At 44.9% G+C, this 25,298-nt stretch overlaps 1 protein-coding gene across 1 annotated transcript in view; it reads left to right on the plus strand.

The window, feature by feature from the left end:
* Positions 1–530: 530 nt before the first annotated feature.
* LHFPL6 (LHFPL tetraspan subfamily member 6) overlaps positions 531–25,298 on the plus strand; it is a 145,667-nt gene continuing 120,899 nt past the window's right edge. Inside the window, exons 1-2 of the mRNA XM_074931781.1 lie at positions 531–726; positions 3,208–3,767. Coding sequence (XP_074787882.1) covers positions 3,383–3,767 — 385 coding nt within the window. The 5' untranslated portion in view covers positions 531–726; positions 3,208–3,382. The remainder of the gene's footprint in view (positions 727–3,207; positions 3,768–25,298) is intronic.

The following is a 25,298-nucleotide window of genomic DNA, read 5'->3' on the forward strand; positions in this document are numbered from 1 at the left end:
TCTATCACACGCACACCATCAGGAGATCAGCCGGTATTTCCCATGTAAGGGCTGCAGCCTTCCCCCCCTTCCTTCCAACACTCCTTCCCGCCGGCTTTTTCCTCCTCTCCTCTCCTGCCCCTTCCTCCTCTCCGGCCCCGGCTCCGCCGCCCCACGCACCCCGCAGGCAGCCGCGGAGCCCGGCGGCGCCGCAGCGCTCCCCGGAGCCGCCTCGGGGAGCCCTCACCCCCCGCTCCGGCCCCCGGGAACCGGCACCCCCCGCCCCAGCGCCGGGCGGACTCGGGGAGCAGGGACCCACCGTCCTGCTCCGACCCCTCAGAGCCGGGACCCGCACTCCGGGAGGGCTGGGGGAGGCCCCCCCTTTTCCCTCCGCCCGGCCCCTCGCCCCCGGCCCCGCAACTGCGCCGTCCGCGGCGGGTCCCGCCCGGGGAGGCGGCCGCGGGGGAAGGGGGAGGAGAGGCGGCGGAGTGCATTGCCTCCCGAGGAATCAAACGGGGGGGGGGGGGGGAGAGAGAGGAACGTGCGGAGGAAGGGAGGGAAGGACGGGCCGGGCTGGGGAGGGTCCCGGTCCCGGTCCCGCCCGCCTCTGAGCGCCCGCGTCGCCTCCGCGCCGGGACCGCGGGGAGAGTCGCTTGGGGCGGCCGCCACTCGCCGGCCCCGCGCCCCGGCTCCGCGCCCATGTGCTCCCGGCAGCCGCGGCGGGCAGCCCCCGCGCCCGCCGTGTCAGTAAGTAGCCCTTCTCCCCCCGGCCCCGCGCCCGGCCCCATCTCGGCGCCCCCGGACCCCTCGTCCCTCCTGCTCCTCCCAGACGCCGGCCCTCCCGCGCTCCCTGCGCGGCTGCATGCCCAGCCCCTCCCGGACCCCTGCACCCTCTTCCCCTCCCGGACCCCTGCACCCTCTTCCCCTCCCGGACCCCCGCGCTGCCTGTAACGCTGCACCCGCTGCGCGACTCCGGATCCCCGAGCCCTCGGAACCTCCTTCCCCTCTCCGACCCCTCCCCACCCTGCACGGCCACCTCCTCCGCACCCCCGGACCCTCTTCCCCTCCCGGATCCCTTTCACCGCTCCGACACCCTGCCCGGCCGCATCCCTTGCCAGTTCCACCGGACCCTCCCGACTCCCTTCCCCTCACGGTTCCCCAGCCCTCCCATCCCCTTGCCTTCCCGCATCCTACCCCTCCCGGGCCCCCGTCCTTCCCGGATCTCCTTGCCACCCACCCCGGACTGCTCTCCCTTCCCGGCCCTCCTGTCTTCCCGGCTCTCCGTCCTTCTGTGCCCCCCCCCTCCGGATTCCCTGCCCTCCCGACACCGCTCCCTTTCCAGCCCTTTCCCCTCCCGCATCCCCCTTTCTCTCCCGGACCCCCTTACCCTCCCAGCCTGCCCCTGCCGCAGCCCCGGCCCCTCCCGGAGCCCCCCGCCCCTCCGGCAGCCCCTGCCCCCCGGCCGGCCCCTCCCCGGTCCCCTCGCACTCCTCCGGCCCCGCGGGCGCGGCGCCCTCTGGCCCCGCAGCCCTTCCCCGCGCATCACCCCGGCGAGTTTTGGTTCCCGGACGCCGCCTTCCCTCGGGGGGAGTCAGATCTCTCCGCCGACCCCTCCCACCCCCGAAGTAGGGGAGCGGAGTTTCGGGGCCGGAGGGACAAGTCCGCCTCTCCGGAGAGCTCTCCGGCTGTGAGCCTTCGGGGAGGCGAAGGTGCTGCCCCGCCGGAGCCGGCGGGTTTGCAGGGTCCTACCCCTGGAAGCCTCCATGTTGTCCCCTCTTTACAGCCGTACCTCCTCCCCCGCTTCAGGGAATGATGATCCCCAAGTGCCGTGACCCACTTTGCCTTATACGTTTGGTGCCACGCCAAGACACAGGCAGATTCTTCTCCAGAAGATGCCACTGGAGGGATGGAGGCACCCTATGCCCCTCTCCCAAGTTTTTATTCCCAAGGGTTTGGTGTCTTGCAGGTTGAAAGGCATTTCTGTATATAGGTTACGAGTAGATAACTACACTTCTCAAGTAGCAGCACAGGCCTTTTTTTAACATTGTAGAAGCGACTTCTTAGTGTTTTAAAAGTAAATAAAACTTTTGTGTGGTGCACATGCTTAGTGTCACTTACAGACTCTTTCTATACATTCTCTCCTTGTGCTGAAGTAGTATTAATTTTATTGCCTGTACATGAATTGAATTCACTGATTGGCATCCAATCATGCTTAGAAAAGAAAGCCCTGTAAATAGCTATCAGAATTAATTTGACAGCAACTCTGAGAAATGATCATAAATTTACAAATGCAGTTGGAGTAATGATCCAGCATGGATTTAACAAGAAATACACCCCCAACCTCTGGGAAGCAGTGTGTAGGTTTCTATGACAGTCAAACACACTTGGTCACTGAGCTTAGGAGGCTGCGAGCTGTCTGAGAAGGATGCAGAGGGGATAACGTTCCTGGGTTTGAGCTGGGAAGAGGCAAAGAAGAGAAGGGGCTAGGCTGAGTGCAAGCAGGAATGTTAAGAGAGACTTGTGTGTTTTAATCATGTGCTGCTTGTGGTGGCGTGGGGGTGAATCCAAAAGATGTGGCAGCATTTTCACTTGCTGGGAGCCCACCTGGAGCTGGGGTTCCTGGCACTTCTGGACATCAAGTGATAAAAGTCTCCTTTTGTACAGGGATGCTGATAACTTAAGGGAGTGCCGGAAAAAATGTCACCTCGTAACACTTCTCTCTGGGGGTGTGTTAATGGGGTTTACCTCTGCCACAAGGGTCTGATCTTGAAAAGCCTTGGGCACTGCAAAGCGGCTTTGTGCTGAAGCTGCAAGGCCATGTATAATGTGAATTACATTCCCCAGGCACCGTAGGAGGAAGGCCCGACTAACTAAGGATAAACGAGACCTCGCTTTTTTTCTGTATTGGTATGGGAAAGATCAAGACTTACGGTGGAGAAAAGTGAGTAGGCAAGCACAAGGGGAGCCCCTGAAGGTGGCTGCAGAGCGTCCCTGGACACGCACAGCAGCCTGTGCCGGCGGGGCTGCCTCCCGCCACTGCCCCCGGCAGCCGGTATCGCTGACAGCGATTCTGGCGGCTGCTTGCAAGGATGGGACAGAAAAGTGAGATGTCTTAATCAGAAGTCCTGTAGGAAGGAAAAACACTCTGGCAGATAAACATTTTTTTCTAACATCAGTATTACTAAACTTGTATTTTTCTCCTTTTTTTGTGTGTTGTTATTTGATTAGGGACCTTTGACTTCATGATGGGAGGAAACATCCCATCGGCTGTTAGGATCCGAGCTTCTCCCAGCGTGAGGATTTGTCAAGGCTGAGAGACTCCAGATTATTCATAAACCTCTTCTAAAATACGCAGCTGCTTTTCTGTCTCCCCATCACGAGGGGTCTTGGAGCAGAGACAAAGATGGCCTCCAGCCTTACCTGTGCCGGCATTGTCTGGGCCTTCCTCTCCTTCCTCTGTGCCGCTGCCTCCTGCGTGGGCTTCTTCATGCCCTACTGGCTCTTGGGGTCTCAGCTGGAGAAGTCAGTTTCCTTTGGCACTTTCCGGAGGTGTTCCTACCCAGTGCGGGATGAAAGTCGCCAGACAACTGTGATGGTGGAGCAGTGTGGCCGCTACGCCTCCTTCCAGGCCATCCCGAGTGCTGAGTGGAGGATCTGCACCGTGGTGACAGGCCTGGGCTGTGGGCTGCTCCTCTTGGTGGCCCTGACGGCGCTCATGGGCTGCTGCGTGTCCGAGCTCATCTCCAGGACCGTGGGCAGGGTGGCAGGAGGCATCCAGTTCCTGGGGGGTAAGTGCTTGTGCGGGGAGGGGATGGGGACTATCGGTTTACACGTGTTGAGACTCTCCTGGTGCTTTGGGATGAGGAGGAGGTGAGTTAAACTTTCTGCTAGCAGGGGACACCACTTGGTTCCCTCTACAGTTGAGTTGGTTGTCTGAATGCCTCAGTGACTCAAAGATGCAGCTGCCTGTGGTCACTCTCTTGTGCTGAAGTCCCTTTTCAGTCATTGTGCAACCTTTGAGTGTTGCATTACAAGTCAATTTCTGTGGTCCAGCATCTTCGAAGTGGTTTGGTGAGCTGTGGCTTCCAGCAGAACACAGCTGGGGTGGAGGTACCTGGAGAAGTGTGGCAGCTGCAGAGATCTATGGAGCATCACAGTTTTGCAGAGGAGAGACTGTGTTACGTGGGAACAACTTCTCTTCTTTCTCCTTCCTACCCCCATCATTGGCACAGTTCCCTCCACCTCTGCTCCCTGCAGCTGCATGAATCTGGCAACAAGTCTGTGGTCCAGGTTTGAAGTGGGTATTGTTTATCCTTGGTGGAGGTGGCCCAACCATCTTGCAGGAGGAGCCCCGCCAGGCTGTCTGACCCACGCTGCTTGCTGATGGTGCTGCAGGTTTGTTGAGTCCATGGGCTAGACAGCGTTTGGGAGAATTGCCTCCCCTCCTTTTTTTTAGCTTGTAATTGTATGGAGTATTTGTAACTGTGGAGTATTTGAAGGGTATGAGACAAAAAACAGGAACCTTAAGTTTGTTTTTTATAGGGCAGTTTTCCGAGTAAATCATCACTCTCTTGTCATCACTGACACGCGGCTCAGTGGCATTCACTTTTGCCTGGTGCAAGTGCTCCACCGCGTAAGGGGACGTTTTCCCCAAGCTTTCAGTGCTGGCACAGGTACCAGTGTTTTGGGTGCCCTGTAGCATCTGGTTCTAGCCAGGCACCCACTCGTGCCCAGAGCAGCAGGCTGCAGCGGGACCCCCACCTCGTTCCCCTCCAAACAGAAACTTGCCCTGCAAGGGCAGTCCGGATACATCCCAAGTCTGCAGCCTAAGGGAGCACAAGACAAAAACTCTGCTTCTGTCCAGCTTGGGGCAGACAGCCAAGGCAAGGAAAGGGCCCTGTGCCAAGCCTCCAGCCAGGCGATGCCAGTGTAGCTCCCTCCCAGCCGCAAGGAGCCCTGCCTCCAAACTTTTGAGTAGTTTCTGCACTTTAGAGCAAGCCAACCCTGTCACTTTGCCTTTCTCTCAGCTTTGCGACTCACAGGTATTCCTGTGTTTAATCTGGCTGACAATTTGAAAGTGCAGCAGCTGCCGGAGAGTTAACTCTGCTGGGAACTGTGGCTTCTTGAAGCCTGCTCCATCATACAATTCCAGCTGGGCAGCCAGGGGATGGAGAGGATTTTTGTTTCAGTGACATTCTGCAAGCCCCCTTGGTCTGGCTATTTTCACTCAGAGCCATCACAGGTTTGTGCTTTAACCACCCCCCTCCTCCCAACTGCTGGCTTGGCTTGTATGGTTTTAATTTGTGTTTGGCCCCTTTCTCACGGCTGTGCTCCCCCTCCTGCCCATGAAGCAGGGCTGGCCGTGCTGGTGTCTGCTTACAGCCACCCAAGTGACCACGGCAGCTCCAGCGGTGGGTGGCCAGCTGGAGGACAGCTGGAGGACGCGGGAGGAACCCTGCTCCCCCATGGCACTTGCGTGGGCTGAAGGTGTGCACCCTTCTCTGAGGTGGGATGTTGGCTTCTGTGCAAGGAGGTGGCTTTAGACCGCATCATGGCCACTCCTGGAACTTGTCCCAGCTGACCAGGCAAGCATCCCATCCCTCCTGGAAGGGCGTGCACAGGTAGGACTTATCCTCGGTAGATGACAATTTGAAGAAATGTGGACTTGTGATATGAAATGAAAATTGCCAACAACTTCGCTTACAGTTCAGAAATTAGTTACACAGCATGTCTAATTTTCCCCTCTACTGGCTTTTATGGTTGTCTCTCATTTCACTCAGCACTGCAGGAAGTGTGTTAAGAAATGAACAAAGTAAGAACCTGTCATTTCTTAACCTGCTTAAAACCCAGCTGTGGGGACAGGAGGGAGAGCCAGGTGGTGAAAGCCAATAATTTGCATGAACTGAAGGGACATATTAGGGTAAAGATCAGATCTTTACATCCTTAATCAGATCCTTAGTTGCTATAAATCAGTATAGCTTCATTGTTTAAATGACATGACTACATTTATTCAGATGTCTAACTTAGGCACTATAATTATTAGGTTGGTTTATGTCAAGATAGCCACGAGCTGTTCACTTTATTTACTAACTGAGAATGCCAGCTCTTTGTTCCCTCTACTGCAGTTGAAGGTGCTTTGAATATGGCTCAGTGGCAGTACAGTGATTGCCATTTTAATTGGCCTCCCCTTGGAGATCTAACCCAGTAAAACTCTCAGAAATATTTTGGTTTTGATTGGGGAAGAGAACCCCCTCCTATCTTTATATGAAGAAAGAGCCTGGGGAAGTAAGCAGTCCACTGAGTGTTGTTATTAATTTGTCCTCTGTGTTAGGGCAAGGAGATGACTAGATGGTTTCACTTTCTGTTTCTTTTTGTCTGAGTCACCTGCTCCAACACCCTGCTGTGGCTCCTGCTCCAGTGGCAGAGGATGAGTATTGGAATAAACTGTGTTTCTGTTGAAGTGTAGGTAGTTTATGGCTTTAGTGGTGTTCCATTAATCTAGGATCCAAGTAATTATCTCAACATTATTTAAATGGATTTAAATGGATTCGATGAGGAAGTAAGCCAATTAACATTGGAGTATTAATGGGAGGCCCAGGAGTGGATGAGGTGTACAAGCCCTGAAGCTGTGGTGAGCCAAAGCACAAAGGTTGCTAAAACTAACTTAGTGCAACATGGAAGCATTTTAACTTCTGTGAAGAGGTGGCAGAGAGGTTTGCTTACCAGAGGTGGCAAGCAAATAGCCTGATCCTCTTCTAGCAGCGCGAAAGAGGAATAACTCCAAGTAGGTCAGTGGAATAACACCTGTATAAAAGTAGTGCAGCTTGCACTAGCTAAACAGTGCCAAGGTTTTACAGCGGGGATTTCCCCAAGTTGTATGTGGCAACTGATGTGGGTGAATTATTCATGACTGCTTATACCATAAATTACTCTTCTCATAAAAATTGCATAGCAGATCCTACAAGAAATTGCAGATCCACATAGAGTCAGAAGGGGTCTTTAGATATTGGCTGATGTTATGTTCTTAGTCTATATTTGCTATTTCAGATGGTCCTGGCTACAGAGCATATGTATATTTTAGGATGACTCTGGGATGATACATGCTGAGTTTCCGTTCCTAGTAGGAAGACTGCATCATTGACTTTTCCTCCCATTTGCAATTATGGGAACCACTTCCTTTCCCATGCATGATCACGTGGCAGCTCTATAGCCATTACAGCAATTGCTTATGTGAAAAACAATTCTATTTTTAGCTTTTTAAAGGCAATTTGGTAGTGGGTGACAAGAAGTAGCCAACACCCCAAGGCCAGCCATTTCTGCAGTGGCTGTCAGTGGTCTGCAGTTCACGGCTGGCAAACTGCCGCTGCAGTGTCTCGGAACATGTTTCATGGACATTTCTTTTGGATTACTTCGAAGAACTGACAACTGAGGTGAAAGTTTCTCTGTGTGTAACCTCTTGAGGGCACAGTTACGTAGATGGATACAGTCTCCACTGATAACAGTAAGTGCAGTGTTTCCAGCTGGTTTCCTTTGAATGTTGAAAGACTGAGGCATATATAATGTAGCTAGAACAGATTGCAAGGATGTAGCTTTGACCATAACTATAGAGAGCATGACAGCAGGAAGTGAAGTTTAACAAATCTATGGTAAATTGGAGTCTCTCATTATTGATCTTCTTTTCATTGTGCTGTGGCAAGTCAATTCCACTTAAATGGGGAGACTAGAAATTTGCACGTAGGTAGCTGAGATATGAAATACTAATTTGGTGAATAGTTTCACTCTGAATGCAGAGCAATGATTTTAAGAACATGGCAATAATTTTTAGAGCATAATGAACTTAAAGGTTAGCCAGTTTTATGAGAGGCAGTGGATCAAAAGACACAAGTATTGCAAGGATGGTCAATTTAAAGAGCGTTATGCTGGCAAGGTGAAGCTTTTCATTAAAATGGTCAGCGCACAGGATTTATAGATGAAATGTGCACTAGCTCACAACTCCAATTGGCTCTGTAGGACAGCTAAGCCAAGCTTAGAGGGGTATGAATCCAAGAGAACAGAGCATGTCCTGCTGACAGACATCTCTCCGAACCTCACACTTTGGCCCTGATTCTGAGTGGCATGTAAGAAGTGAGCCCTCTCCATGATTACAGGGTGGCCATGTGGTTTGTACTGTCATCTTTAGTACCGACCACTTATTGATTGTACTCAAGTAAAGCCCAAGTTTTGCTACTCCCTTCAGTAAATGAGTAAAGTTTTAAGCAGTACCTTCTTTTCCTCTCCTAATTTCTCTATCTTGTTTCCTTTGTGTCTCATGGGAGTGCTGAAACACCTGAAACTGTGGTCCTTGAATTGCTGGTTAGAAAATTTGGAGAGCTCTTCAAGTAAGGGGTGATGAAAGGAGCATTTGGCTATTTGACAAAAAGGGAATACAGATCTTAACAGCTGATTTAATCTCAGAAAAAAAATATGGCCTTCTGGAAAGCTGTCAGCACCACATGAAATCACTGCAGACTCCTTCTCCAAGTGTCTTATGCCAATAGTGGCCATAATAGTTTCCACCACCCATAGGGTGCTCAGAACAAGTGTTTGCTGGGTGCAGATGGCAGGATTGCTCCATCAAGATGAGGAGAACATTGAGTGTGGGGTGATGGCTCTGTGTTGTCTGTGGTGAATCTTAGAGAAAGCCTTTGAAATTCTGAGCTGGAGATTTTAAAGAGACAAATGCAAAGGTGATCTGCAAGTGGTTAGCAAATTAATAGCTGAATCTGACTTTGCAGGTGAGACGATTGAGGTCTAAAATGTAGGGGACAGAGAAAGGAAGACCACGAGATAATAGCACTATGGGACCATGTAAAGAAGCTCTCCCTGAAGGAAGTGCTTGGGGAAACAGTTAAAGAAGTAAGAGTAGGCTCTTGGGAGAGATGGAGCCACTGAACCTAAGTCATGTTTCAAGAAATGTGATGGGCAGTCAATGACAACCTGTGGGTCAAGGAGAATGAAGGCAGTCTTGGTTCTGAGACAGTCTAAGAAAAAGTCATTAGTGGCTTTGGTGAGAGTAATTCCAGCTGAGTACTGGAACTAGAAACTCCTGGGAACGATTTGTGTGGAGCTGGAGGAAAAGAACTGCAGGCAGTGACCAGTAACCACTATTTTGTCTGACAGATGAAGTGAGAATCTTTACTTTGTGGCTGGAAGACTAAGGTCAGGATCATTTTCTGCCTGTAGGGAGAAAATGTAACTTGAGAAGAGCCTTGCTGGGGATGGGGAAGATCTGAGATGGTCAAGAGACTTTCAGGAATGAAACAGTTACCCCAGACTCTTTTGCAGTGCTCCCAAGCCTATCTCATCCATTTCCCCCATTTACATGTATTCTTCCCAAGTCCTCCTGAAATTTGTACCTGAAGAAATCCCAGGTATAAAACCATGGAAAAAGGGCCTTTTAGTTCTTGCATCCTCTTCAACCTAAAAATATTTTTCAAAAGGATAGCTTTGGGGAGAGGCTGGGGAGGGGCATCTGCTTCCATACAACACCAAGCAATTCTTATTCACCTGCAAGTTAGCTACTCAAGGCTGTTTTGCCACATCTTCCTCTCTCTTTTCTCTTGTCATATGCAAAGATTCAGTGATTTTGCTATGCTCACATAGACATGTAACAGGACAATCCTCATCCTAGACAAAGACAAGCTGCAGGCTAGGTAGTAATCCAGTGTATACATTGCACATATAAAGACGCTGCAAGACGGGCATATGAAAGGAACAGATGCTTCACAAGGAGGTAAGAGAAGAACAAACACAGCACTCTTAAATGTTACTAGTGAGTGGTTGCATGTCATGTCATAGGTTCATAGATTCAGCAATAATAAGGTCAGGAGGGAACACTGTGACTATTTAGTCCGAGGTCAGCTGTAACTTAGGTCATAGGACAGCCTTCATTTAATTTGGTTTTTGGTTTGAACAAGAGTATATCTCTGAGGAAAAAAACCCTTCTAGTCTGAATTTAATTAACTTTGAGAAAAGCAGGATCTTTGTAAGTTGTTCCCGTGGTGAATTACCCTGACTGCTTTTCTTCCAGATCATTACTGCAAATATTAAAAATGTAGTACCAAGAATGTATCATTGCAAAATTACGTTCTCTTGAGGATCATTATATTTATTATTTTTTATAAGATTCAATTGTTATGTTACTTTTAATCTGTTTAAGCTGTGCTGTGTTGTGGTTTCTTTACCATCCATGTTGTGGTTTATTTACCAGAACAACCTGTATAGAAGCTGATTCATAGCTGCTATGTTTCACACCAGTTATCTCTCCAGTTTTCTATAGGCATCCACCAAAGATTAAGTATAGTGTATAGTTTTGAAGCTTCATCCCTTTTCATCTTGACTTTGACTTGCTGAACTGCATCCTGTGACTGCTAGTGCCTATGTTCAGTATCTGCTTCCCAGCACAACAAGTACCTTCACATACTTCAGTACAGCACAGAGTCAGATTCTTGGATTTAGGTTTGGAGTCCAGATGAGTAAGGCAGGGAAGTGTTATTGTTTGGGAAGATATTCAGAACAAGAGAATTTAGGCGGTCATGTTATTTTAATGGATTTTTAAGGATGTTTTGTTGAAGATTAGCCTGCTGTATTCAGACAGGAGTTAAATTTAAGACAAATTCAGGACTGAAGCCGAGCCAATACAATATATGTCCTTTGTCGCTCTCAGTTTATAAATGACGTCATGACATTCCTACTCTCTTAATCAGATGTAACCTGTATTGCTTGAATCTTTCCTCTATGTATGGGCCACCCAATCTGACTGGAGTAGAATTAAAGTTAGCAGGTACTGATCTGAAATAGGTAAAGGTGCAGACTTAGGTTCTGTATATTCTTAAGAGAGGATCCTGTTTCCCATGGTTGCCTTCACCTTGCTCACAGAAGTTCCCACCTCAGGCTTGCTGGAGGCTGCTGTCCTGACAGATCTAACAGCACAGCTTTTTTTGTGATTGTTCCCTAAGGAGTCCTGCTGAAGGAAACCTGAGTTAGCAAAGAATTGCTATTTAAGCTAACACCAACCATTTTAACGAAGTGGGTTAGCAAGGAAGAATCAGTAAGAAACATTACTGGTCATAAAGTGCAGAATCAGTAGCTCTGAGGAGACCATCCCTGCCAGCAAGGTTACAAGGAGCACAGACCAAGCAGGGAGTTGTACTGCTGTTGGAATAGTGGAGATACAACTTGAAAAAGACAAATGATGTGGAGAGTAGCTTTTGTACTTAGCTGTCTTTATTTTTTTCTTTCTTTCCCCAACCACTTCAGATATCTTGACTTGGTGTTTCAAAAATCTTACTAAAAAAGCGGAAGGGCCTTTACAGGCTGTGAGGTTTTGTGTGTCCTTTGAAGTCAGGGAAATGTAGTACAAATGACATAAGTATTTCTATCCTAGAGATTATCTGATTGTGACATTAGCCATAAGTGGGTGTGGTTCAAATGCCAAGTTTCTTCTTGAAGAGCTACCCCAGTGCTTGAAGAGCTATACCCACCTTGTCTATACTGAATTGTGCTTTGAAATGCACACTTTTTTTTTTTTTTTTTTTTAAATGATATTTACTCCAAATATAAATTTTGGCTAAATACAGGGGAAAAAAAAAACCACCAAACATGCAGAGTTTCAGCCTGGTGCAAATTCTGCAAGTGACATTTTAGGTGCTTTGGAAGCACATGTAAAATGGAAGTGCTGATGTATTAGAAAAAATAAAAGATGCTGCTAAAATATTGGGAAGAATCTCTACTTCTCTTTGTTTTCCTATTGATGTTGAATATAAAAAGTGATGTTTTGAATATTGCTGCAGCTGTGTTGGGTTTAAGCAGAATCTTACATTAAGAACAGAATTTTTGATCTAAAGAAGTCCTGGAGTGCTGTTTTATTTATCTGTAGAATGAAGTTCAGACTTCTTGCTTTTTTCCCCCCTCTTTTATTAGAAAGGAACAATGATGCTCAGCACTTCTGTGATGCTTTTCATTTCAAAAGGCTTTGCTTGCATAACCTAATGAAACTTCAGAAAACGTGAGGCAGGGGAGCAAATAATCTATTTTGCTGCTGTAGAAAAGTAAATTCAGAGTTACTTCACTTCAGATCCTCTGCATTTGTGTTGATTAGTGCAGAATCTGGGTTGGAGTTAGCAATTCTGTTTCTGCACTGAAAGATCTGTCTTTGTTCTGCTTCCTGAGCTCCATGAGATACTTGAATATCACTGGGAACTTCGTTTAGGCATCAAAACGTTTCAATATTTTCCAGTGTGAATGAGGTCATATGCCCTACAGACAAGAGAGGATTGTTCCCAGTGGTGTATTTTCCAGGATTTTGTCCAGTCTGGTGTTAAATGTCTATGCAATGTGCGTTTTTTTCTCATTTCTCTCAGGAAACTTTGCTTACTAGGCATTCCACTTGGAATTTTTTCACAGTATTCAACCTGCATTTTCCTTTCTCCTTTCTCCTCCTTTCTCCTCCTCTCCCCTCTCCCCTCTCCCCTCTCCCCTCTCCCCTCTCCCCTCTCCCCTCTCCCCTCTCCCCTCTCCTCTCCTCTCCTCTCCTCTCCTCTCCTCTCCTCTCCTCTCCTCTCCTCTCCTCTCCTCTCCTCTCCTCTCCTCTCCTCTCCTCTCCTCTCCTCCCCTCGAATTCTTTCTTGTTAATTAAAGAAAGCCTAAACAACTACCTATTAGAAATAATTGTTATTTTTATCTTCTAACATGATCCAAAAGGCTCCAGAGAGAATGAAGCAAAAAATGCAGAGTTCCGATAAACACTGTATCATGTAATGTAAAGATTTCACCCTTTCCTTTGCAATCTGACAGTTCAGTTGTCTTGCATTGTCTCCCAATAAAGATGCCTTTGTAATATAAAGCGATATTGTTGATTTGAGAAGAATGGTTTTCTAATAAATGCGAAAGAATATGGAATTTGTCCCTTGCATTGAGGAGAAGGGATTTGAGACAAAGCCATGAATGATCAATCTGGAATAACAAAAGCTGCTTCTGAATTACAGCACCCTGTGAATGGATATGAAACCTGCTAACATAGGGGGGTGTAAGAAATAGCCTTACGGCTTCTAAGAAGTGCACTGCCTGACTTCTTCACAAGTTCAGGCTTTTTTCTGGGTCTGCAGCAAACCAAAAGCCTATTTATGAATAATTTTTTATATAGTGGGTTTTTTTTGTTTTTTTTTTTTTTTTTTTTAAATGAGAATGAACTTGATATTCAGAGCATCACAAGCAATTCAGGCTGAGCACAATACAGCTGAATGCCAGCTACTGGGAAGGGTTACCAGGACATACTAAAAAGTGCTTCGTTTTGTCAATCTATAGAAACTGGGGTAGCATGATTTTGAGGGACCTTTGTGAGTGTACGTGTGAGAGGAAATTTCTCTGTACTTCGTTTCAAACTTTGCTGTGACTCAACCCAGGTGCTGCTGCACAACTATGAGCTTTAAATGTCTTTTGGAGATTGGTACATCTGCCTGGCGAATTTGTACAATCATCCTCAATTGTACAGTGTTGCTTCTGTTATGGCAGTTGTTGTTCTAATCTAGGAAATTCTAGAATTCCATTGTGCTGGGGGAAGAGACAGAGACAATTGCTGCTCCAAAGAAGTCCTAACTGAAACAAAGTTGGACTGGGAAATTGAAGGTGCTTTTTGTTTACTGCATTTTTAATATGATAAGAACTGATGCCGACTAATTTCTTGTGTGCTTTGTAGAGGAGTAAGTAAAAGGAGACCTCTAAATGTTGACTTAGTAACAAATGATGAATGTATTACTTTCGTGGATAGAGTTTCCTCTTCAGATAACCTGCATGCCTCTGAAAGCTCTTTAACTGCATCCTCAGAAGGGTATGAGCAGAGGTGAGAGCAGTCAGAAGCCAGGGTTAGAACAGGCAAAGCCGGCCATGGAGAGCAGGGTGCTGCACGGGGAAGGAAGCAGGCAGAGGCGGACAGGAGGTGGCTGTGAAGGGAGAGAAACGTCACCCCCTTTGTAAAGCTCCATTTGCTGTGACTGCAGACATATGTATCCTCTACTACTGCTGACTTGCAGAGAGTCTTTCAGATGTTGTATGGGTTACATGCAGGAAAATACAAAACAACGCTTCTGTGCTATAGTGTGTTTTAGATTTCAAGGAATTCTGTTAGTTTTCAAGTCCTTTTTCTGTCACAGCAGTAAAAACACTATGAATGTCACTAAATATTGGGACAAGGCTCTTTGTAGCCAAGGCAACCCCCCCCCAACCATTAATGGTACATTCTGAAAAATCAAGAGGTCATTAGAAAAGTCATGACATTTTTACAAGAAGTCATTTTCAAGAAACCCAATGGCTAGCTTTGGAGGGCTTGTTCAGTACTGGAAATCTCTTTAACTAGAGACTTTCTCTCTGGAAAGTATTCCAGGGTCACTGGCAGACCAGTGAGAGCAAAATCCAGCTGTTCAGGCCAGGCTGCAAGTTTGAGCAGGTTGTGATGATAAGACCCATCAGTGAGGCAAAGGTGCAGACTTGAAGCCTTTCTGTGTGGCCCAGGGCCAAGGCAAATACCGATGTGCCCTTTCCATCTATCCCCTAAACTACTAACTCCCTAAGCCACTGAAATAGTTAATGTAGCTGAAGCTGTTTCCCACAAAGATGGGCTGGACAGCTTTTTTGTCCCTTGTCTTCAAACAAAGTTTGAGGGATTACTTCCATAAATGAATGCAAGCACAGTTCTGTTTGAGAGATCAGGCTTTTCTTAACACTGTTTCAAAATAATGCTGTTGTAATAATTCAGGAGTAAAATGATTTCTTAACAGGCTATGGTGGAGTGATGCTTTGGAAACTGTTCTCTCTGTGAGCACTGAGCTATCTGTTGAATAGAGTCCGTTGCTTCCTTCTTCTCCTACATTAGCATTATTTTCTATTTCCTATTCTCCTGCACTGACTTCAATTCATTCTGCAGGCCATGGAAGGGGACACCATGGACGAAGATAGTTTATTCTGAGCCATTCACAACTCTGTTTAGCTTGTTCCTCTTTTTGCAATTTGCAATAAAAACTGTGTCAGGAAAGAGCTCGGTGACCTGCGAGGACTGGGACAAGCCTTACGCTGGAGATGGCAAATTCCATTTCAGGCCACTAAGCCGGAGATCCGGTGCTAAGAACACAGGAAGCCGGGAGGATAAATACTGTAACTTTTCATCTCATGCATAAGAATTGCAGTCTGTTTTGATCTCATGATAGAGAAAAGTCATTCTGCTTATCTCATCTAACATAGTGGCTAGTCTGATTACAAGCTTCCCTGCTTGGCACCTTTTAAAATTCAATTTGGCTGCCTGTGCCCTTGGCACACAGTGGGTTTCATTAAATTTCACAGCAGTTAGTTTTCATTCCCTCTGTGACACCTTTTTATCAACATTTGACTCTAGTGTAATTTCAAGCAATTGTGCTTTTTTTGTGAAGCACTTGTTCCATAATAATTGGCAGAGCAGGTGGGGGAAGATGATGCAGACAGCCTTGCAAATCTGTGTAGAAAACTAATACATGGGATTCCAGGTCAGCTTGCAAGTGTTTTTCATGTGTGATGATAACAAAAGGGAGCTGCTTTCCTTCCTTCTCTGGTTGTATCATTGAAGACTGCCAAAATTGCAGCTAAAGAGCTTGCTGAAAAAGGCAAATTTTATTTCCTTCAGGCGAATCACAGCTTTATTATAAAAGCAGAGCTAGTGGACTTCTGCTGGATTGACAGCCCAAGGTTGAGACAAGACTTCTACAGCCTGGGCTGCTTAGCAAGTCTATGTGAGTTTTCTTCTCAAAAACAGATGAGGAAGCTGTTTTGTTAAGAAAACATGTGTGTGTTTTTGTTAAGAAAACATGAGAGTGTTGGAGTGCAGAGACCATATGTGGTTGATTTCCTTTAGTACCTGATACTCAGTCCCTGTGAGGTGGGGTGAGGGAACACAAGCACCCCCGCATGGACCTGGCATCTCTTGTTCACATCACTGCTGCCTCTCCCCAGGCTGCAGAGCTGCGTTTTCTCAAGTCTGTGTCTAAGGCAGATACTGGGCAGATTTGTGCAAGTATAAGTGGTTTTCTGAAAGTTTAAGTGGTTTTGAGGTGTACTCTAAAAGGCCTTTATTTGCAGAGTGCCAGCCCTCTGAAATGCTGTTCCTTTTTCAGTCTGCCAAACAGCATCCAAAAATAATGTGTTATGGTTTCTCAGTAAAATTACCTAATTAAAAATTAATTCAAAGTGAGTCTTAAAAGTTCTTAAAGCTCTGCATTCAGAGGTAACTCAGAGACTGACAGACCTGTGCCTCACTGCAAGCCAAGGGCAGCTAAACTTGGGAGACCATAAATCATTTTCAGAATGAGACTTCTGATTGACGAAATTTTTCCTTAAGCCTTAGTTCAAGTCCTTTCAGTTTAACTAATGGAGCATCTTGTTTTCCTCTACCCTAAGGTCTCCATAATCCCTTTGTAGAGAAAATATTTCCAGATACACACAGTCTCGAGTCTCCTTAAACACCTCAGGTTTTCTTTAAACACCTTAGGAAAGCTGGAGATTATGGGCAGCTTCCCACCTCCTTTGCAGGAGGGACCTTTGTGCACTGTAGCGCTGGGTGGGAGAAGACCCGCTGAGGATTTTCCTCAAGGAGCCCTTCTTCCTTGGAGGTTTCCCATGGGATGGCACTGATCAGCCCTATGCATACACATATCTAACATCTTTTTGGTGGATAGGCTGGCTGTAGTTTACATCTCAGGCAGTGCCTTGAGTTTACTGGGAAGGAGGAAGCTCAGTTGTGGCAAGAAAGCAACTGTGTCTTGCTAGCAGTATCTCCAGACATCCCCTGTGTCTCCAGAGGGCAGTGGCTGCTGCGAGTGCTGTGTGCTCCAGGTGCCACTTCTGAACAGCGAGCTGGATACGCAGCCAGTGCAAACTGGTATGGTGCTGCTGAAATCAGCCCTGGCTTGGAACTGGCTGGAAAAGGTGGCGTCACCCTTTCTTCTGGGGATGGAAAACATCTTTCCAGAGCACAGTGTATAGACCTCTGGCTACAGACTGAAATCTTGCTTGTTTTTTCCAGATTGTCTGAGTACATTGGTTTATGGATGAAAGCATAACTAACAATTTCTGTGAGCTTTGTTTTCCTACTAAGCTGCATGTAAGAATACAGATTATTATTTGTCTTAGTATGAGGGCATGAAGTCCAGGATCTGTACTTGGTGTTTCCAGTACAAAATGCTCCAGTGTAAATAGCAGACCTAATATAGCAGACTGTTCAGCAATCAAATTGTTCCGGGGGAAGCTTCTTCCTCTTTCACATAATTATATGATTAGTTCATATCCTGGTGTCTGGAGATTCCTATAAATTTTATACCTAGAGTAATGGTAGAGGTTTAAACCACAAAAATCATATTATGATTTTAATATAATTATGCAGATATCCTATACACAGGATTATTTTAGAGATCAATATTTACAGAAATGTTTTACCAATGTAGCCAGTGGCAGCTCTGAAAGAGTAAATAATCAAAAGATTATTTGACAATACAAGTAAATGTAAACCTAGAAGAGTTATATCTTCATATTATCTTAGAAGACTTTCATACAAGACTGTGTCCTTTTGTTTCAACATGATATATTTCATTATCACTGCTGATGAGCACTTGACATGGTGGGCCTTTAGCTAGAAGGAACAAGGCTGCTAATGCCATGTGCAATCTGACAGGCATTTCTGAGTATTTACAGGCCTTGATATATATGCAATCTATGGATATTTCAAAAGTGCTTAACGTTTCTGAACCTGAGTTAAAGTTTATACTTGGCATTTCAATACTGTCAAGGCAAAATCAGAGCTCAAAAGATATGCAGTCTTACTGACATGCTAGTGACAGTGAAAATATAAACCACCGAGAAATAGCCTGCTGAAAGACAGAATCTAACCTGGATTTTGGAAGAGGATCTACAGAATTGTCTTACTGCCACAGACAGACTGAAGTTGTGTGCAGTGGTGTAGCTGACATTTACTGCCTAAGGTACCAGCTTAAATGACTCAGCGCTCTGCTGAATTGTATGTCCTGTAATGTCACCTGCAAATCTTCTTACTTGTGAAACATGAACATATTAAATATGCATACTAATCTCTTGAAACAGTTCAAATAAGCAGCATTTTTAAATGTACCCAGCCAAGACATTTTTCAGTCAATGAAGCTCAGCAAGCAAATACTTTCATTTCAATGACCCTCATGAGAATAGTCAAAATTTACACTTGGTTGTGATTTTAGGCTGTATGGTTGTCTGTAGTAAAAATAAGAAAGCAGAATGAATTTGTTGTGGAGAGTTCTTTGGGGTTTTTTTGTTTTGTTTATCATTGTTTTAAATAGGTCAGCAATAATCTTTACACTTTTTAAAAGACTTAATTCAACTTCAATGAAAGCTGTTAGGATCCAGTTTGAAAAGCATCAGATCAAATACTATGCCTTTTAAGAAACGATGCTTTCTATTTGTTCTGTAAAATAAAACCCTAAATGAGGGATAAGCAGTAGTTTTGTTTGAATAATACCTGTGTGTCTGTAAATGGGTCTCCATGTTTCCAAACAGAAAGGCAGTGTGGCTCTTCTGGGTGTGGTGGAGCTGGCCAGCATTTGTCAGTGGAGAAGGAGCATAAGATGATTGTTAAATCAGTTTTGAAACTGCAAATCTTTATTTTCAGTCTGGCAGAAGCCACCCAGTGAATAGGGAAAATTAAATAAAGAGGATCTGCACAGAATCAGCTGCCACTCCAAACACTAAAGCCAGAGTACCTAGAGAAGACCTGGGAGGGAAAGATGTTTGAGGTGGAAGAGCGGTTGGACTCTTTCTTTTCCCTAACTTCTTGTATTTTTCTGCTTACTGGTTGTGAAAGTTGTCTTAATTTAGACTTTGGCAAGAGTATAACAGCCCCTATTACTTCCACTTACCTCTGAATTTGGTACACGGTATCACAGAATCACAGAATCATCTAGGTTGGAAAGGACCTAGAAGATCGTCTAGTCCAACCATTCATCTAGCAATGACAGTTCCCAACTACACCAGATCCCTCAGCACTATGTTGACCCTACTCTTAAACATCTCCAGGGATGGGAACTCCACCACCTCCCTGGGCAGCCCATTCCAACACCTAACAACCCCTTCTGGAAAGAAATGCTTCCTGACATCTAGTCTAAACCTTCCCTGGTGCAACTTGAGGCCATTACCTCTTGTCCTGTCACTTACTACTAGGTTAAAGAGGCTCAAACCCAGCTCTCTGCAGCTTCCTTTGTCCTATGTATTGACACAGTCTTCTGGTTTGATCTTATGTCTGGAAACCATTCCTGTCTCTCTCATGAAATCTTTGATTCTTTTTCACATTTTTCCCATTTCCTCCCAGGATGCTCTTTGAAGTACTTTATGCCGTATCCAGCAAGCATTCCTTAGTTATCATGGTAGTGGTTGTTCCCATTTAAATCCAGTCTGCTCAGATGTCAGAGATTTTTTTTAACCTCTAAAGACATAAGGACAGTGGAGAATTTTTTGTCTTGCAAACAGATGGTGAGAGGTGCTGCTTCCAGATCGGGAATGCAAGTTCACTTTGAGAATAGAGTGGGACTGCTGTGAACCAAAGGGAGAGGTGGTGTGGTTTTCAGTGATCTTGAAAAGTAGATAAACGAGAATGGAAAGCAAATGTTGACACATGCCTATGGTCTCAACAGGTTTAAATGCAAACTCACAAGTTGCAATCAGATTTTTCATTGCGGCCTGTCTCCAAATATAAGTAAAACTGAGAAGGCAAGTGCATCTTTAAGAAAGCTAATCGGTCTTTGAGATGGATAATGAGGGCAAAACAGGATGGCAAAAAAGGAAGATTTGAGGGAGCTTAACACTGCATAATTGTGTTTTTTTTCCCTTCACTATTTGAGTACACAGTTTGATGTCATCTCTGGAAAAGTTGATTGACAGAATTCAATATTCTAAGTTATAAAAGTACCTTTCTGTAAATTCTTTATCTTCACAGTTTCTCTTAGCACAGATGCAAGGAATATTATTTCCATTTTATAGATAGGAGTCTAGAAACTTATCGAAGATTGCGTATAAAACATATTTAAAGAAGTGTTGTACAGCCTTCCAAGTCTTAGGTTCATGAGCAGCCACTGAACCAGCTATCGTGTGGAAACACTACTAAAATATACAGGTAAAATAATGTACCTCTTCCTTGTAGTAAGTTATGACTACAGGATTATCTGCCTGGCATTTTTGAGGCAGACAGACATTTATGCTGTGTGCAGCCTGAGCTGATGGGTGACTGTGCAAGCAGTGTTGGTCACAAGCTAACATACACTGTTTCTCAAGGCAATCTACCCTGTTGAGCTCCTTGCTGCCATAATTAAATATCTTTTTTTAGTCTAGTTGTGTAGAAGGCATGTCCTAACTGAAAGACACAGCTAATTTTCTTTGTGAAGCTCTTCTTGTTATAATAAATGGTATCCCATGGTTCAAAAGAGGTCATAGCTTCTTTTATGTATAAAGATTATATATGCTTGTTTAGTTGACTGGTTTTCAACCTTTCCTGACTGGTTGGCTCCCTAGACTGCTGAAAGGCATGGCTAAGCTTGTGCTGCTTAGTTACTTTTTGTGGACCCCTCACAAAGGTCCATGACACCTCCTACGGTCTTGGGTCACAGGCTGAAACCTACAGAAAGACTGTTGTAAAAAATGTAAAATTTTCCATTGATAGATTTGTAGGTCAGAGCTGCTTTGTGTGTTTGATGAGTTTTGTTGAGGATATTCTCTTCTCCCTGCATACAAAGGGCAATAATCCTGTATGCTTCTAGCCAGAAAAGCAAACAAACAAACAAGCAAACAAGCAAGGAATAGATCTGCCACACAGATCAGAAAGGGAATTTTAGATCAAAGATCTCATGCAGCCATTATGTGGTCATCTTTTGTATATGTAAAATACATAATTCCTGCACTTTTAATCTGTTTTGCAAATACGTGTTTAGAAGATTAATGAAATGTGGATTATATATTCTTTCAAAAGAGTTATTAGGGTGTTTTGCCACACTTTCTAAATGGATCTTTCACATGAGCAATTAAGAGCTCTGCAGATTACATGGCACTGAACAAACAGTACTTTGCAGAAGGCTACAGCATCATATTCACAAGGAAGGAAACATTTAAGACTAGTGGTGGACTGAACATGCTTTTTAGGTGGGTACTGCACCTACTTAAAACCCTACATGTTCTTAACTATTCTTGAGATATACCTGTGTTAGGGGAACGTAGGTGCAAAACATTGCACAAAAGCTCCCCCCCAACACTGTTTTTCTGCATTTTAACCTTCAGGCTGCAGGAATCTGAGAAGTTTTTCTTTGTTTTTTCTCTTGATTTCAGAAGAATTGCTCAGCTGGTTATCTCAGCCGAGGGTGAACAATCTGATTGAAATATGTCCCCATATGTCCCTCTCACTGCAAAGAGAAACAAACTTTCTGCCTCACAGCATTTTGGGAGGCAGCAGGAAAGTACAGGTGTCCGCAGCCAGGCTGACACCCCCGGCACCACCCAAGAGTTTCTTGTGTGAGGAGCATGGCAGCATGATGGATTGCCATGGCTTAGTGCTTGCACCTAGGGCACTTGGTGGGGAACAGCAGTGCTTAGATGTCAGTGGAAATTGTACTGTTTGTAGGACTGGGACCTCAACACACTGTGCAGCACAGTGACGGGGTCTATGTCCGATATGTGAAGAAGAACCAAGGCATTGATACACCTCAGTGCAAAAATTGAAGGAAATCCTGTATAGCTGGGCCTGTCAGGCAAGATCTAGCCAGCTAAAGTGACTCTCTGGCATGTCACAGTGATGGGGTCTCTGTGGACTTGTGTCCATGAAGAACTGGGGCAGGTCCTTTATATGCTGCGAAAGAAGAAAAAGTGCCAAACAACAGAGTTCTGTGACAGTGCGATTGCAAAATTAATTGGCACATGCAGTTAGCAGAGGACACAGAGAGGATTTGCATTTACACGTGGGAAGAGTGAGTCAGAATGACTTTGTACCTGTTTCCTATTATGTGTTTCACGTATATTGGATATTTTTAGTTTAATACTTCACCTTATTGTTTTCTTGATTATTTTAATTTTCTGAACTCAGTGTGAAAACATATCACAGAAGATGCTGATACTTTTTATTTATGTAAGATACTTAAATTATACTTCTGAAGTTACTTACCCAGCTTTTTATTTATCTTGCAATCATAATTATTCAGTGCCTCATCCATCTGCTTTTATTTAATTATGACTGTATAGACAGCAGCCACAAAGATAAGTCTCTTCAGGTTGATCAGTTGCACACAGCATCTTCCATGCACTGTAATGAGTTTGCTTGACACCTGGCAATTAAATGGAATAGACTTTTTTGTTGCTATTCATGAGGGTTGGCGTGATATCAGGCAACCAGTGATGTGGCTTGGTTCTCACATGCATGGCAGGCTCTCCCTGGCAGTATGAAAAGGACAGGCAAGATAAATTATAGAGTTGCCAGCTGCTTTAAACAATCCTGTTCAGTTTCATAACCCAGTTTTGTCAAGTTTCTGGGATTTGATGCATTTTTGTGTGAATGTCTTCTTCAGCCTTTTCAACTGTTGCCAGAGAGAACCTCCTACTGAAGTTATTGCTGCTTAAAATTCAAGAGAGCTTTCAACTTCCTCTCTAAGGCAGAGTTTTCTACAGAATAAAGGTATTCCTTATCATGCTACTGTATTTAATACATCCTTTTTGATGCTGTAAACAGCAGTGGAGTGACTGTGTACGCCTGTCAACTAAAATCATACTCATACACCTGTTTACTGCTGGGACAATGCCATTGATTCCTGTGAGATTTCTCCAGATTCACTCACGTAACTGAAATCCAGATATGCCCCTGTCTGCTTTCTGGGATGCACAGGCACAACCCCAGTTCTCTTTACAAGGAAAGGAATTTGACCCATGTGAAGTTTTTTTCCTCAGACTTGTGTGTATCCTAACTCTTCATGGACATGACTTGGATCTACAGAATTACTAAACTCAATGGAAAGAAAATAGTAAGTTAAGGGTTTATTGACAGTTTTATCACTGAAAGTATCTGTACTGAATGTCCACAAAGGTAACAGTTTGCCTTTCCCTTTCTTTTTATTATACCTTTTTTCTGTGAGCAATATACTTTAAATCAGTGTTATGACTTTCAGGCACTAACCATTTCCAAAAATGTGTTTTGTTTGTCATTTAAAGAAGAAAACAATTTCGGTAATTTAACAGTAAGTTAAAATCTGTTCATTTTTATCAAAAAACCTGGAAAAACTCCTTGAACTTACCTTAAAACAGTAATGAAACAGCCTTATTTCTCAGTGGTTTCTAATATGACTTGAATCTGCTCTGCTTTAATCCTCATCATACCATTAAGTTACCCACTGGGAAATAAAAAAGGCAGCTCCCAGAGGGTAAGACAGCAAAAATTACTTTCAAAACTTGCTTTTTTTGTAATTCATAAGAAATTATAAAAATTTTGGGGGCATTAAAATTTCTTTCTTCTTGGTCACATTCTTCTGGTGTTTTTATTAACAAACCAATGCTGTCTCACTCATCCCAGTAAGAACAGCGTTTCAGTCCAAATTCACAGGCAGCCATACACACTGCCTAAGGACCTTGTACAAGCTGCTTGATGAAAGGATGCACCCCTTTGGCATTTTTTTTTTGCAATTTGTCATGTTTTTTACTGCTCTTGTGGGTTGCTTTTGAGGGAGCTCTGTGCTGGCTTTTACATTGTCCTTTGCCCACATGACTTCATCTGGCTCCTCAAGGACTCTTGTAGTTACCCTGTTGCTAAAAGTTTAGTGAGAAACACACATCATTGGCCAAGAAGTTGGGGCGAGAAGACCATTGAGTTAGCAAAGGAATGGCAGATGGGTGCTGTGGCATGGCCTGCTGGCACAGTGCCTGGCTGCAGCAGGGTCATGTGTGAGTGAAAGACCCACCTGCAGGACAGGGGATTTGGGCTCCTGACAGCCAAACCATCAGCACTGTCCCCTTGTCCTGCAAGCAGAAGGTGGACTGGTCAGGCTGTAACTTGAACCAGTTTCAAGCTCCACTAAAAAACGCTGCAATGACAAATCCATGGCTATGAGGAATGCACACAGAAGCATGGCATTCTGCTTCTTGTGTCTTCACAGAAGCAGGCTAATAGGAAGAGAGAGGAAGAGAACTGTTGGAATGTAAATGAAGCTTGGATACCCCAATGACCCATCACAGAGCAACTGTGTTGGCCAGCCAGCTCTTTGGATCTGCAGGGAAGAGACAACCAGGTGTCTGATGCTGATTGCTACAGTCCATGTTTTGAGAGAAAAGAACTTGTTTTCACTGTGGGTAATTTTATATTCCAGACTTGCTCAGGAACTTAATTACCCATCTTCCCAAGGAAAAAGCCTAACATTGGCCGTGAGGAGTATTAATTCCAGGAGGAGTAGTCTGAAGAATTAGATGAAATGGAGGAAGTGTGCAAGTAGTGAAAGGGTTCCTGAAATGACATTTTCATACCCCTTTCTGTGTGAAGCAAAGCATTGTTCTGTGAATGATCCCTGTCCAGTTGAAGTACTTATGCTGATGTTTTTGTCTTGCTCCTTTGCTTTGGAGTACTTCTGCTATCAAGTCTGTTTCACATTTCCACACTGCAGACAACTTTTTTACCCAGACACCTACCTCTCCTCTTCTTGAGCCAGTAGACCACCTCACAGCACTGTAACAGCCTCCTACAAAAGACAAAAAACTCAGAGCATGTTGATAGATTTTTGGCCATCTTTGAACATTACTTAGCAACTGGCAGTAAGGATGAGCCCCAGTACTCATAATGGAGAAAGTGTGCTCTGTTACCTAAGTGTGTGTGGCATCCCCGACATGCGCAGACCTGATAGCATCTGAGAAGCTCAGCTTTCTCTTTACTGCCTAAGACTGACTCTGAGGTACTTCCTTTAATGCTCACATATCTCTTCAGGTTTCTATTTCTGCACTGTTTGCACTTGGGATCACAGGAAAGGATGAGAGACCAGTTGGTACTTGAGCTCAGTTCCACCAGTCTTGTGGAAGACATTTAGTCTGAAAGTCTTGGCACCACATATGCTCACCAAACCCTCCCCTCCCACCACTGCTGAAATATTTTCCAATACCTACAGTACTGCTCATTGTTGCCTTACTCGTTTTTTGCCTTTGTTCTACTTCCTCTGTCCCTCATCCACTGGCTGCTTTACTTCTGCAGTTGCTCCTCTGTCTTTCCCAAAGTG

The sequence above is a fragment of the Athene noctua genome, chromosome 1, assembly GCF_965140245.1.
Source record: "Athene noctua chromosome 1, bAthNoc1.hap1.1, whole genome shotgun sequence".
Taxonomy (NCBI): domain Eukaryota; kingdom Metazoa; phylum Chordata; class Aves; order Strigiformes; family Strigidae; genus Athene; species Athene noctua.